The following is a 14,814-nucleotide window of genomic DNA, read 5'->3' on the forward strand; positions in this document are numbered from 1 at the left end:
AAATAAAAGTTCCTGTATCCCGATCTCCAGAGTCACCATAACCCCAAGACATTGTTATGCACCGTCTTGAGCTTTTTTTAAATTAAATTTGAATCAAGTCTGAATCAGCAGAAATCGATCGCTTATGGCGCATTTACACTGGCAGCGGTTCACCAACCGCAAAGCGGACGGGCCCGTTTTCGACCGCAAAGGCGGCTGGAGCGGCGCGGTTGAGCCGCTTTTGGCCAACCGCTTCGGGACCGACTTTCTCAGCCGCCTTTGCCAGCAGCGAGATGACTAGCCAATCGCAGCTCGGCGCTCATGTGACGTTCGACTGGCGTGTTCGCCTTTGAGGCAACATGACTTCCGCCTTTTGGGAAGCTTCCAATGAAGCAACAAAATCAACGATGCGATGTAATTTTCACGCAGGTAACGAGTTCGCAGCGATAATAAGTAAAAATAATACACGGTCGGTCCTTCAAAAGGGCTTTGCTCGGATCAGATAGCCCAAAACTTCAATCCCCCCCCCCCCCCCCCCCCCCCCCACAAAAAAAAAAAAAAAAAAAAAGAGAAAGAGAAAACACTTGTCGCCGCGTTTTGAATTTCCCCGCAAACTGAAGATACGGCTCCGATCGCCCGAAGTGACAGGTTTCTATGACCGCCTCGTTGCTCGCGCAAAACTCGGAAAGCTGTCAATACGAAGGGTGAAGCGGATGTCAAATGCATAATCACGTAGCACCCAATTTGGTTACGTTGGTGGGGTCTACTACTCTAGCGTCTCACTCACGTCTCAATCAGTCGGTCAACTTAAGAAATAAAAAAAGTATGTACCAGATGATGAGAAGGTAATCCGTAAACGTTTTATTTGAGCTTTATGTCAAACAAACACCATATCCAACCCATGATACCTCACTCCGACGAGGATATATCCGCCTCAAAACACAATCCACACGCCATGAAGCACAAACACAAACACACGGGTGCAACAGCATCAGACCGACGAAGACATATCCGCTCCAAACTACAACCAACTCGCTAAATAATTAGAAGGTTCTGACTAATGACTCGCCACGAAGCACACAGACGCACACCACTCCGAAGATGGCAAGCGGGCGACGCGGGGAAGCGGGAGGACAAAGCTGGCTTTTTAATTTAGAGATTGAGGTCAGCCTATTCACAAAAGAAGAGTCCACATCGAAAAAAAAAAAAAAATAGTTGTTCGGGTATCTTCGAGGTCCGGATGCGCGCAAAAAGAATGCTGCTATGCGAGCTCTGCCGTGTGCGGCGTGTGCGGGGCTTTCCGAGAAAATATTTCGGATTTGGATCGAAAACTAAACTGGATTTTGGATTCTAAAACAAGGTTGCCCGATGGAAGTCTGGTAAACTCTCGAAGAAATGGATCTACCGAGTAACCGCCAAAAGCGGCTCGGTGTATGTGAACGACGCCGCTTTTCGAACGGTATTCGCAACCGCTTCGCAAAAGCGCCTCAACCGCCACTGTGAATGCGATATTACTGCTTATATTTCGTGATGGGTTGCAGGGTTGCCGGGTCATGAAAATTTTCTTTGTGGGGGAAAAAATCGCATATAAAAGTCGAAAAATTATTTTCAAGCATGCAGATGCTGAGCCAAAAAATAGAGTTTCGACTGTGGGTGAAAACACACTGTAGTGGAAACCGCGACTAAAATATTATGCAGTGTTTGGCAGTAGCGTAGCCAGGCATTTTTTCTTGGGGGGGGGGGGGGGGGGGGGGGTGTAGTCAAACGGAAGGAAAGGGGCTCAGAAATCTCTTCTCCAGGTACGTCACTGGGATGTGGTGACTGTTGACCAACGTGAAAACAAACATACACTGTATCTCCAGAGACGCCGTAATCGCAGTCAGTTGTGCACTCTGCTGCAATTACAACAGCCTTAAATTTTACGTTACAAAACAGCGCCTACATAGTTCCAATAAGAAAGAGGAAAGGGGAAAGGGCATGGAACCGCGGAAGATCTCACACTTTGTGCCTTTCCTCTATGCCGGAGAGCTCTCACTTTAGGAGCAAAGAAAATTATTATCCCGTTTTAGTAATATTTCTTACCTATTTAATATTTTAGGTTCAATACACATTGACGAGACACACATCTTTAGCAAGCAGGAAGAGCCTTCATTAAAAAATTATAAATAAAAACACAAGCGAAAAAACGTGTGCGTTTTATTGCTTCAGAGCCTCTTCCTCTCGAAGAGGGTAAAATGGATGTAGCAATGTGCTCAAGCAGACGACCAGCGTAACGATACGCCACTGTTGTAACGAGCCACCGAGTTGACCACGGCACCCGAAAGGGAGAGCGGAGCAGCTGGGGAGCGGCGCGCCGTTTCCACTCTCCGCCACTTACTCTGCTCATCGCGCCATCTAGGGGCACCCCGGAGAACTAAAGCAAATGTCCGAGAATCCTGGCCTTGAATGCACCTATGCCAGTCAATCACCCAGCGGAAAAAACGCGGAAACTGCCTTTCTGCGTTTCATGACGACTGGTAATAACATATATGTTAGCGGTGAAATCATTTCCAAAATAATTCGAGATAATCTGGCTTTTTTTTTTAAGTTCGCGGTTTTTTGCGGTGTCGTCAGGCTTAGTAATCAGCGTGAGTCAAATCTTTTTTTTTTTATTTTTCTTTTTATTTAGAACACACTGCAGGCCAAAGACTGGCCCAAGCTGGAGTGGAAATAACAAGTAAAATACGAATAAGCACTTTCGAAACCAAAAATAAAACCGACCGATATACATATTCGAGGCATATACCAATAAAAGCAATGTAAGAGAGTGAGGTGCACATTACTGACACGCAAGATATTTATACAGAAAAAGTAAGCACATCTAAGCAAAAATAACTATCAATGGCATCACAAAAGTCGGCAGCCTCAAAAACGCTAGAGGGCAGAAATTTCCGATCCGAGATGCTCCGGAAAAAGAACGAAAATTTAAAACGATTAGTGCGTGCAAAGATTGGTGTTAATGAATATTGATTGTGGTGCCTCGTAGGCCGTGTCGTTACCGGGATTTGGTGATTATGTGCGCCAAACCATGCATTGTTTCGTACCATACGAAATAAAAAAAATTCGCCGAGAGAGCTTCCTACGCAGCTCAAGTGTAGCTATGCCATTCGCTTTTAGAAGGTGTGATGGAGAGTCTAACCTTTTAAATTTTCTATTGATGAATCTAACCGCGCTCCTTCGAACCATTTCTAGTTTCGAAATGTTCTCTTTTGTGAATGGATCCCAGACAAGGCTAACGTATTCAAGTTTCAATCGCACGAAAGTGTTATAATCGAAAAGTCTGACACGAGATGGTGTTTTGATTAGGTTGCGCCTAAAAAAACCAAGTTAACGGAATGCGGATGAGCAGGTGTTATCGATGTGTGTGTCCCATCATAGAGTCTTACAAATCGTTAGTCCGAGATATTTATACTCCGAAAATTCGCGCACAGGGGAGCTGCAGACATCGTAAATAAAATGAAGTGGAATTTTTTTAGTTGGTAACCCGTAATAAAACAGTTTTTTCCAGATTTAATTTTATTTGCCATTCGGCACACCCATCTGCAATTTTTGAAAGTGAAGAGTTTAATACATACTGGTCGGATGACCATGTTATCTATTTTAACAGAACACAATCATCCGAAAATGTCTAATACTTACACTTTCATCGATGACTGAAACAATATCATTAATGTATATTCGAAATAACAAGGGCCCCGGAACGCTGCCCTGGGGTACACCCGAAGTTACGCGCAACTCATTTGAAAATTCCCCACCGATATCAACAAGCTGTTTACGCCCTTGTAGGCATGATTTAATTCATTTAACAACAAAAATCAGAAGACCAACATTTTCTTATTTAAATACTAATTTTCCATGAGGGACCCTGTCAAAGGTTTTACTGAAATCCAAGAATATTACGTCTACCTGACCAGATTTATCAAGACTAGTGGAGAAGCCGTGGACCGTGGTTAAAAGCTGAGTTATGATCGAAAACCCCTGTCTGAAACCATGTTGGAAGGGAGACAAAAGGTTGTTTTCCTCCAAAAAGGAAGAAATAAAGTTTGAAATCATATGCTCCATGAGTTTGCAACATGTACACGTGAGAGAAACGGGACGGTAGTTTGTTAGCGATAATGGGCCTTCTTTTTTGAATAGAGGGACGACACGTGCTAAGAACCAGTCATTCGAAATCATACTGGTGATGAACGAGGTTTGAAATATTATTGTTAGAAAACGTGCGTGACTCTGCATACCGTCGAAGAAAAATATTTGGAATCTTATCGGGGTCTACGCCGCACTTTGTTTTAAGAGTTAACATTGACAAAACACCTTGATAAGAAATAAAATCAGCATTCATGGGTGACGAAGAACCCCGACATTCATATTCGTCTTTTTCTCGGAAAACTGACTGAAAATAAAAGTTGAAATAATGAGCAATTCCTCTTTTATCTGAAACAAGACTGTCATTATTCATTTTTTCTTTTTCAACTGAATTATTCTCTTTGGCCAGGTATCTCCAAAATTTTCAGGATCACCTTTCAAAAAAACCGACATATCATTTACAAAGTAGCATTCTCTAGCCTGTGCAACTGTGCTGGTTAACTCAGTCTGTAACTTACGTACCCTTTCGGGATTACATTTTCTTTTTATCATTCTTTTTAGTCTACGTCTGAGATGAATGATATTTCTATCAATCCACGGATTGGTTCGTTTTGGAGACGTGTGTTCATTAGGAATGAAGTTATCTAAGCAAAAGGCGCACATAAGCTTGAATCTTTGCCAAAGAACCGATACATTGGAATAATTTATTTGGAAGTCAGCAAACAGGAACACGTTGGCGTATAGACTGTTTCGTTTACACTTGTCCCAAGCCACCTGTTAGGCATGTATGGTATGAGCGGCGAAAAAATATTAAAACATTTCGACCTGTCAATAGTAAAAACAAAATAGAGGGGGGCAAAACGAGAAATGTTGACGGTTACGCTTGTATCCTAAATTATTCTATTGACGTGGTGACGGCAAAACAATATTTTCGCCCATACTGGAAGTGACAATTTTTAGGATGGCATCACCCTTGTGAGAAAGGTCCCTAGGCCACTGTACACATACAGGCCCTCCTCCGTTTGGGTACAGCTCCTCCTCTATGCATACGAGGTTACCAGTTTGGATATAAGTCATGCATGAATACAGAGAAACCTGTTTGTGTCCGGTCTGGTGTGTCCATAACTTCATATGGATTAAATTGTTCCACCTGAATACATTTTATACAATTATTTTATTGAGTAGTTATCAATGGTAAAACGTACATTTGGTATCGATATACTTCAAGGGTTTGATAGAACACATCACAATATAATTTTTGTAATGTTTTCCTTTCTACTGGAAGGAAAACACCGTATGTAGCACCTTCTTGGTTGTCGTAGATCTAATTGCAGTTGGCCCTTGCAAAAAATCAATAATATGAACGTAATAGCTAAACTCCTCCTTTTCCCCCCTCCCCCCCCTCCCTCCGCCCCCCCCCCCCCCCCCCTTCCGGCGACAAAGAAGGTGCTTGATGCGTAACATCTTTTGATTATTAATGTATGCTTCAATTTTTCGCTGTCGATTCTGCTGTACCACGTGTGTGCTTCCAATATCTCTTTCGTTTGGATAAAAAGGCTATTTATGGCCAGTATGAACTTGAAATGTATATGAAGATTGTTGTGTATAATACGAGCAACCTGCCGCCGCTTTGTGGAAATCCTACGGCGCCACTTGGGTGGTAACGCTATACCGCCGTCCCGCCGCCGAGGCATCGGACCAGAGATTGGATGACCCGAGCCGCCTGTGACGTGAGCAGGCTTGGCCGTACGCAGATATCGTACCGCTTTTTGGAAAACAGAGCTACATCGCCGCCGAGCAGTACAAACTCTTGAAGAAAAATATGCCCTGGAAGTTAGAAAGGAAGCACCAGACTGATTTTAATGCAACTAAGGGCTTGATTCGCTCCTCTACTGTACTTGCCCCTTAGGATAAGACTAAGCCTCTTCTCTGGTCAGTCGATGTGTCACTATACTGTGTTGGTGCCGTACTTGCCCGAAAAGATGAACTCGGCAGAGAGGCCCTATACCTTTCGGATCGGGAACACAAGCAGCCGCGGAAACAAATTACTACTAGATCGACAAGGAGGGCTTGGCGGTAATTTAGGGAGTCAGTCATTTTCACCTCTACATTGCAGGCAGACACATGAGAGTTTTAACAGACCACCAATTTCTGCTTGGCATCTTGGGAGAAATGAAGCAGGTTCCCCAAATCCTGTCACCCAGCATGACACCTCAAACTTGTTACATACGACTACAATTTAGACTACAGACCTGGACAACTCCATCAAAACGCTAATGCGTTTTGTCAACGAGCCCTGTCCACCAGTGGACGTACTCAGGTTGGCGTCACCGTCAAGTTTCGAACTGTCGCCACTTAAACTCGCTGAAATGACCCGACACGATCCTCTTTTGCCCTAAGTGCTCACAGCTATTTCAAGTGGAGAACAGCATAAACTGACAAGGCATCAATTTGCACCGTACTGCAGACTTGGCACAGAACTTTCAGTGTGACATGGTTGCTTTCCGAGAAGTTTCAAAGTGGTCGTTCCCAAAAAGGCGAGGAAGAATGTGTTTGACTTGGCACGTGCAGTGACCTAGATTGGCCTTCGCCAAAGCCCCTTGTGTGCCACTTGTGGCATACCTTCGGCTCCCAAGCTCGTTCAAAAGCGTCTCTTTTACCTCCTTCCGAATGTGCACGTTGTTTCATTCTCGGAATCCTCCAACCCAGTTTTCTACTAAGTTTTCCAGGGAGGGAAAGTGGTTTCGTGGACACACTCTCGTATTACTTGTGCTTTCTTCTTAACCTTCCCAATATTTTTTGACAGTTTGAAGGCTCAGCAACTCCGCCCCACCCTTGACTGGGAAAACAAACTCCTTGCTCTTGGTTGCTGAACAGCGACAGGGGCTGCTGTACTCTGGGTGATGTTTCTCCTGTGCGTGCACGTTTGTCATTCATTCGCGTGCTCATCATCCATTCTGGCTGCCTCATCAACTTCTATTCTGGCTGCTAGGGATATGCGATGCCGGACTATGTGTCATGTCCGCCAAATCGCGTCGATGAATATTACGAACTTATTGCAGATCGCGTCATCAGCCGAGCCTGCCACCAAACTAAAGCACGCCAGTTGCCATTTCCACGATACCTGTGTCCCCTTTGATCTTAAGGTCTTTCGGTACCCATTATGCGGCATATCCCGAATTATTTCAAAGTAAACTCCGATTGCAGCAGCTAAGTCGCTTCTTGAAAGCCATAAAGATAAAAGCAGAATATTATTTTGAGCGAAGTAATCACAGGTAGAGCACACCCTTTTGACTTCTTTTTTATTTTTATATGACCAGCTTGCAACCTTCTTGCCGAGTATATATCTTCGAATGTAATTCAATTTTTTTTTCAAAGTATGTCTGCTTTCCTTAAGATTGTTCGTTGTAAAAGTATCCTAAACGTTACTCTAATTTTATTTTAAAAATGTATTTAGCATCTTATATATTAGATAGTTTGTTGAGTATTTGGCTTAACACGGGGCAGGGATAATTCCTACTTACTCTGTTTGCAACACGGCTCACGAGGACTGCTCTAACCACTAATCGTAACCACTCCTTGTATAGTCAAACCTACTCACGTTTCTAAGGTGACACCAGTACTTCTGATTTGGTATTTATGTTCTGCAATCTATTCTTCATCAAAGCAATAAATTCGCTGTAAACAGATAATATTATCATTCAAACAGGATAATGTGTATAACGTTAATAGGTAGCAGCCGTACTTGAAAAATAGTCTGTTACAAGTAACGGATTACTTGTAACCTGTTACTTCTTAAAGTAATTTTATAATTGTCACGTTACTTTTTTTTCGGAAGTAATTTGTAATGTAATTTTGTTATAAAATAACGGTAACGGATTACTTTTATTACTCGTTACTTCTTAAAAATATGAGCATAATACAGTAACTGGAGCAATTCGAGCAGAACATTCACGAGCATAAGGAGTGCAAGTTCAACAAAATAGAAAACATCAGGAAGAGGGGAATAGCCGAAAAGAAAACACAATTTTCTGTATGACCGATCACTAGAACCACTAGAAAAACGGGCAAGGCATGTACACTCGCCGGCGATATGAAAGTGAACGGCGGACCGTCGACTGGTCCGTGCTATCAGCGCCATGACGATTTCTTACCGCGCTCTTCGCCGACATTAAGTCTTTGAACCGAGTGCTGCTTTCATATCTGCTGCTACTCCCTGCAGAAAGCGTAGAAGTGGGTTTCGATTTCGGCATATCTTTTTGTGGCCGTGGCTGGTATAACATCGTTGCAACGCGACGCGGTTGATAAAACATTCCACAGATCAAATAATATTGTGTTATTTTTAAGAAGCGGAAAGTATAAGTTACTTTTTTATTTGTTCCGCAGCCTTCCGGTTTAGCATATATCACAACAAAAAACTACTAAATCACATTGTCTACCAATAGCGCCTGAAAACCTACCTCCCCAATCTTCGCGCTTTCTGCGGGGAGTAGCAGCAGAGCTGAGAACAGCGCTCGATCCAAGCGCTTAATCTCGGCGAAGCGCGCGATAATAAAGCAAGTCACCCAAGCAGCCGCGTCATGGCGCTGATAGCACGCACCGGTCGACGGTCCGGCGTTCACCTTCAAATCGCCGGGGGGTGTACAAATATACGAAAGACAAAGATCAAGTACGACAATGCCTAGTAGACTCTCCGTCGCCTTCCATCGTGTTTTTCTTCTTCTCGCGGGCAGGAGAAAGCTCTGCGTTTATTTATTTTTTTGTCTTCGAAACCGTTTCACCCTTTCGCACTCGCTCAACGTCTCCCGCCACCTTCATAGACACCAAGCGCGGGTCCTACCCCCTCGATTCGCGGGTTCATGACTCGCGCAAGGGGCGATGTAGCCCCTATTAAAAGGACAGGCGACGAATGTAGCCTCGCGCTAAGGGGTCGAATTCCCTTTGTTTTTGATTTTCGCTACTTTATTATAGCTCGCTCTTGAGACACGGCTGAAAAGCGCCCGGCGCGAGGCTAAGAGCATCGTCTTCGAGGGTACGGACGATACTTATTTTCGTTTACTTGTCTCGGCATGGTGGTCGAGTCCACTCCTTACTTTAGTAGCAGTCAACATAAAGCGGAGGGGGGGGGGAGGGAGGGTTAGGCCATTTAAGGAGTGCTGACAGAGAGAGAGGACGCGTAAAAAAGCCGTGATCCTCTATTGTTTTGAGACCGATGGCCACAGCGTCTTCCGCTCTCTATGCCCTCCCGTCCCCTCGACTCCACAACTATTGCTATGAAAGTGAGAATTGATAAACGATCGATAACCCGTGACCGCCACTTTTTCTCTGACTGGTCGCGTTTTCGGTCATGGAGTATATGTCGTCTCTATGGCAATCTCCTAATTCTATTATCAAAATTCATGGCATTAAGGAGAACGGAAACCTAGACTTTAAGTCCATACTTTGGCTGCCGAAAACACATTATCATCAGCAAGAACAACAAACTCCAATCTACGGAAACACATCGAGGTAAGCTGGGACACCTACATTCTGCATTGGCTATGCACTGTAATGTTAGCACCAAGTGTTTCTTTTCTTGCGAATACGAGGCGAAGCACCCGAGTCAAAAGGGAGCTTTCGTAGATCGCTTCTTTTGCTCCGAATCATGTAGCGGAGCTCGTAGACGCTGCTACTGAGCATGCGCAACGCTAGCTTTGTCTGCTCAATTCCAGGGATCATTTACCAAAGCAGCAAGCTAGCGGGATGGCAGGTGTGGTAGCAGCTTTCGGTGCCTTGTCAGCTTACAGGTGAACGGAGTGCACCTGCACTCTTTCTCTTAAATACAATATTGTATTTTTACAACTACTACCATAATACGGGCGTATGAGAAATGAGGAGTAGTGTTACGAAGCATTCTTTAAAAATATCAAAATTGTTTCTATTGCTTTCTGGAAAAGCGTACGGAAAAACTAACACCAAGGTAATTTGTAACGTAACGAGTAAAGTAATCAGTTACTCAGCAGCGAAAGTAATTTGTAACGGGAATCCAGTACGTTTGAGACTCGGTAATCTATAATTGTAGTCCATTACATTTTCAATTAACAAACACAAGTCTAGTACCAGCCTTACGTATCAAGTGCACCGTTTTTCTGAAGTACTGTCTCACATTTTTCCAAATCTATTGAAATATGAATTATTAACAATTTGATTAGTACCTCTACAGAACCGACGTAAGAGGCGATGCCATGGGCCAGGGCAGGGTTGATGGTGTACTTCGCGATGTACCGCTTCACCCGGAAGTTGTCATTTTTGGGAGAGTCCTCATCGAGCTTTCCCCTGAAGAGTCGCATCTTGTCCGCCGTCTGCCACGTCCTGCTCACCACTTCGCCGATCCTGCCCATGGCCTGGGAAAGTGGGTCATTTAAGATGAGGTCAAACATATGCTGACAAGTGAACGCGTTTAATTTGCACGATATAATATGTAAAATACATTTTTATGGTATCGAAATTGTTAAATGGCTTCGCGCACAAAAAAACTATATTAGAGCGCAAAATGTTGCTGATTATGATTATGAAGAGTCGGGTACTCTAACTGAAATACAACGGCGGTATGGTCTTATTTGGTGGAATATACCATAAGCGATCCCATAATGGCAAGTGTAAAATTTTCTTGAAAAAATGCGCACATTATATGTTAGAAATAAAACTAATTCCTATTTGTACTTCTAAACTGTTCCCGATGTAGCATCTGAAGCCATTGTATGCGAAATTTCTAAGAATGTATCTTATGGTACATTAAACCGCATACGAGATATTTTCACAAAACGTGCTGCTCACACACCGCTATAAAACTATGCAAATATGTTGGTGTTGAACAGCGGCCGAGATATTAGAAAGGAAACACATAAGTGACACCACGTACTAGATGTTTCTGACGCAGACTAAAATATATATTTTTAATTCGTTAAATGTGTATCAGCATTTAGGCGTATATGGGCGTTTCTCCTCTTCTAAAATATATTGCATAATATGATTAAGGCATAAAAATTCGCCGTTCTGTAGGGCCTCATGTTTTACTCTTACTGGTGTACTGGATTACAGGGAAAGAAATTTCGACTTCCTGCTTAAAAGAAAAACAGAAAAAAAACTAGGCACTTGTAGTTACCTACTTCTAACGAAACATTTCAAAGCTAAAAGAACTGTGATTCGATAAAGAGAGGCCAACAATTACTTATGTAATAGTAAATATACTAGCGCGCCAAACGGCATTCAAATAGCACGATTCTCGCTGCACCCGATGTTAACAGGACCCCATGTCCTACAATGCCTCACGGCGTAGATATTTTTTTTTATTTCATCGTAGCAAACTTGAGTATCAGAGATGTAAAGATAAAATCGAATTCGCAAAAACCACTACCGGCTGGTGATTCCTTAATCCTATTATTTTTATCACAAAATACTGAGTTTTAAATATTCAATTTCTGAAGCTTTATTTTATATTCAAGATTGTCCTAATTAGTACATTATAAATAAGAAATGATATACTGACATATTTGCTTTTGTATTAAGAAACGTCATTCGTCGTAGTTAGCCGTCTTCCCTTAAAACGAATACGGGGTAGAAGAGTTCGAGGAAACAAATGAGGAACAGCTATGTATATTTGTCTAACAAAAAGATTTGCTTGAGAAACTTGTCCGGTTACTATGACTTTCAAGGAATACCATTTTTAGGCTTGAACGTATATAATCTAAAATAAATATTCATCCCTCCGAAGCGTTTTTTCAAATATTCACAAGTGACATAATGTACACAAAATATGGTGCATCTGAGGTCTAATAAGATCATGTAACGTGTTTTGTGTGAAAAATTGTCAATAAAGGGCGTAAAAATAATTGTTTTTAATCTTGGCCATTTTGGCTATGTTTTTTCTCAGTTTTGGCTATATTTGGACTATAACTCCCAGCCGTTTGGCGGTTTTTGGGTAGGACCATCTTGCAACACCGCCGGATGGTTGGGCGGCGAATTGAGTCCCGAACGTCGCTCGGCCCACGTCCATCACCAACTCGAAAAAAATAAAATCAAGGTTCCCGTTTACGCGGAGAAGGTGGTTGAACAGCGAAGCAGTGACATCACCTGCAACGATTTCCTATAGATCATAGACCCTTACATGGCAAACGCCACCAGGCGGTGCTCCAGTCTTTGAAGTCCTTAAGGACTTCCGGTTTATAAAAAAAATGAACGACGAGTTGACATTGCAACGACGCTACCTTAACACCGGTGCTTGAACGTTCAATCACCAATTCTCCAGGTGAACGCCAAAAGAACAACGGACTGCAAGATCTGCTAAACCTTTCCGAGTATACTTGTAAACCAACTTGCTTCCTCCAAGATGTAATACTGTACAGCCGAAGGCCCTCATTAAATCTCCAATTGCGTTGTCCGTGTAGCATTTATGCTTTCTAGCACTGGTATTATAAGCAAGCTCGACAGGCTTGCAAATACGCTGTGACGGCAAGTCGCGTACGGCGCAAGCGGCAGTTCATATTTGTAAACAGCAAAAGGGTCTATCCCAAACGACTGGCGAAAGAAAAGTACATACACTGTACCAAAACTTTTTCTTTATATATGACGGACCTCGTATGCTGCCGTGGCCATGGCAGCTTACGCAACCGCAATATTTACCGAGAAACACATGCAGGGGCGCTGCGTGCTTCGCAATGTTAGCGGAGTTAGTGATGTCACTCCCCACTTTGTACTCCGCACTTGAGGCGGCAGCTTATGCGACCGCACTTTTTACCGAGAAACGCATGCAGAGAGCGCTACGTACTTATCATCTATCCCGTGGTTTTGACACTTGTTTTGTGGTTTTCTCATTGGAACAAGTGTCAAAACGATAAGATAAGACAAGGCGCGCACGATCGGTGGTAAGGCTCGAGCGCGGGTTTTATGTTGACTACTGTTCTCTCGACGGACACAAAAAAACCCGACCAACGAGTCATATACAACTTCGATATAGAACGTTTCGCGCTCCATGCAGTTGATCTCGACCGCCGTACGCTGATAGGCAGCCATCAATCGGGTGGCCACATCAAAAGATTAGGCATTTGGAGAATGGCATCTTGCAAAGGATGCGTTTGTGTGTTAAGCACCTTAATATAGCGCAATCAATGTTCCCGTGTGATCTACCAAAGGTCGAATGCGGAGAGTTTTGATCCATTGCATATGTGTTCACCCGATAAGGCGCCTGAAACGCATATCGAATTATATCCAAGGAAATGTAGACGTATAAGCAATTCAATGTCTAATCAACCGCTCTGGCCTTAGTCAGAAATGTTTCCCCATTTCATAAACTGCATGTCAGCGTTAAAATAAAAAAAATCTAAGCAGAAAAAAAGCGCTAACCAGGGCATCGGATGAGTAGATGCTGATGGCGCCAATATCATGAAGAACGTCCTCGGCAGCGATAGTCTCGGCTCGAATTCGCGACTCCGCGAAAGATAGATCCTCCTTGATATTCCTAGTAAAAGAAGAAACAGATCATTTATTTTACAGCTTTGTTGACTAATACTTATTGCCAATTGTCTTAACAGGTATCGAAAGCCCTCAATCAATCAGCCAAATGCAGATCTGACAAGATTCAAGCTGTAATGAACAAAATGCGAATATGTTCTAAAAGTATCTTAGATATAATTACGCAGCACTTAAACAAAAAAAAACATATTTTAATTTAAAAAAAAACTATCTTGGCATATTGATCTGAATTTAGTGAATATTTATATACACCTACTAAAATACCGCTGCCGATATAATGTTCGATATAATAATTATAATGTAATAATTCGCTTTATAATAATTCATCTTCTAATGATGTTTCCAATATTAAACAGTGATGAAAAGATGTTGCAATATCAGTTTGGCTATTGAAGACATTTCACAGACATGTATTTATTTATTTACTTGAAAATACTGGCAGTCCCAAGAGCGACTTTAGCAGGAAATGACAGAAAATGCACGAATGCGTGCATCATCTTTGGGATTTCAAGTTCACAACGTACACATGAATGCTATTGAAGAGTGCCTTAAAATTACAAACCAGAATTCATATCTATCATAAGCATACAATTAAGAAACATTGCAGGCCGTCCATGGTTATACAGTAAAAAAGTTAAATATAGGTATCCTTTAATCACTTATCCCTGTGTGACAAAGCATTTAGATGTGCTAGGATTTGGGTTATTGTTGCGCGGTTAGTGATGGAATGATCAAGTTTGTTCCATTTTCTGCTGGCTAAGAAAAAAAGAGTACCGAAAGCAGTCATTCTTTAAGGAATATTCTGACGAGGCTGTGCTGCGTTTATGCCGTGTTACCCTAGTATTAAAAAAACTAGTCATACATCTATTTATTAATTTTAAAGGCATTTTGAAGAAAAAAAGTAAAAGAATTTCAGCCTAAGCTGTTGAGCTCTGTTAGCGAAGGCTAAAACCCTTCGTTTTGTTTAAGAAGTTCGGTTTGAGAGTCCGCACGGCTGTATTTATTGTACATATATCGAATTGCCCGACGTTGTATCTTTTCCAGTTGAGATATGCTGGCTTTTGTGTGAGGGAACCAAACAATATTAGCGAGTTCTAGTATGTGCCAAACTAGGCTAAGCCAGAATATTTGTTGCTGTCGTGGCCACTAACAGTGACCTTTTCAAGTACCGGAGTCTTTTGAAGGATTGTTTTCGTACATAGG

The 14,814-nt window shown here is 42.5% G+C and overlaps 1 protein-coding gene across 4 annotated transcripts in view; it reads right to left on the reverse strand.

The window, feature by feature from the left end:
* The window catches only part of LOC8051728 (urease subunit alpha), a 286,808-nt gene that overhangs the window by 44,641 nt on the left and 227,353 nt on the right, over positions 1–14,814 (reverse strand). For 3 of the 4 annotated variants that reach the window (XM_042290983.1, XM_042290986.1, XM_042290984.1), the window contains 2 exons: positions 13,483–13,597; positions 10,296–10,484 (listed from right to left, as the gene is read on the reverse strand). In XM_042290983.1, the coding sequence (XP_042146917.1) occupies positions 10,296–10,484; positions 13,483–13,597 (304 nt within the window). The remainder of the gene's footprint in view (positions 1–10,295; positions 10,485–13,482; positions 13,598–14,814) is intronic. The other variant, XM_042290985.1, reaches the window with a different exon arrangement.

Source organism: Ixodes scapularis, unplaced genomic scaffold, assembly GCF_016920785.2.
Source record: "Ixodes scapularis isolate PalLabHiFi unplaced genomic scaffold, ASM1692078v2 PGA_scaffold1__304_contigs__length_218370807, whole genome shotgun sequence".
Classification (NCBI taxonomy): domain Eukaryota; kingdom Metazoa; phylum Arthropoda; class Arachnida; order Ixodida; family Ixodidae; genus Ixodes; species Ixodes scapularis.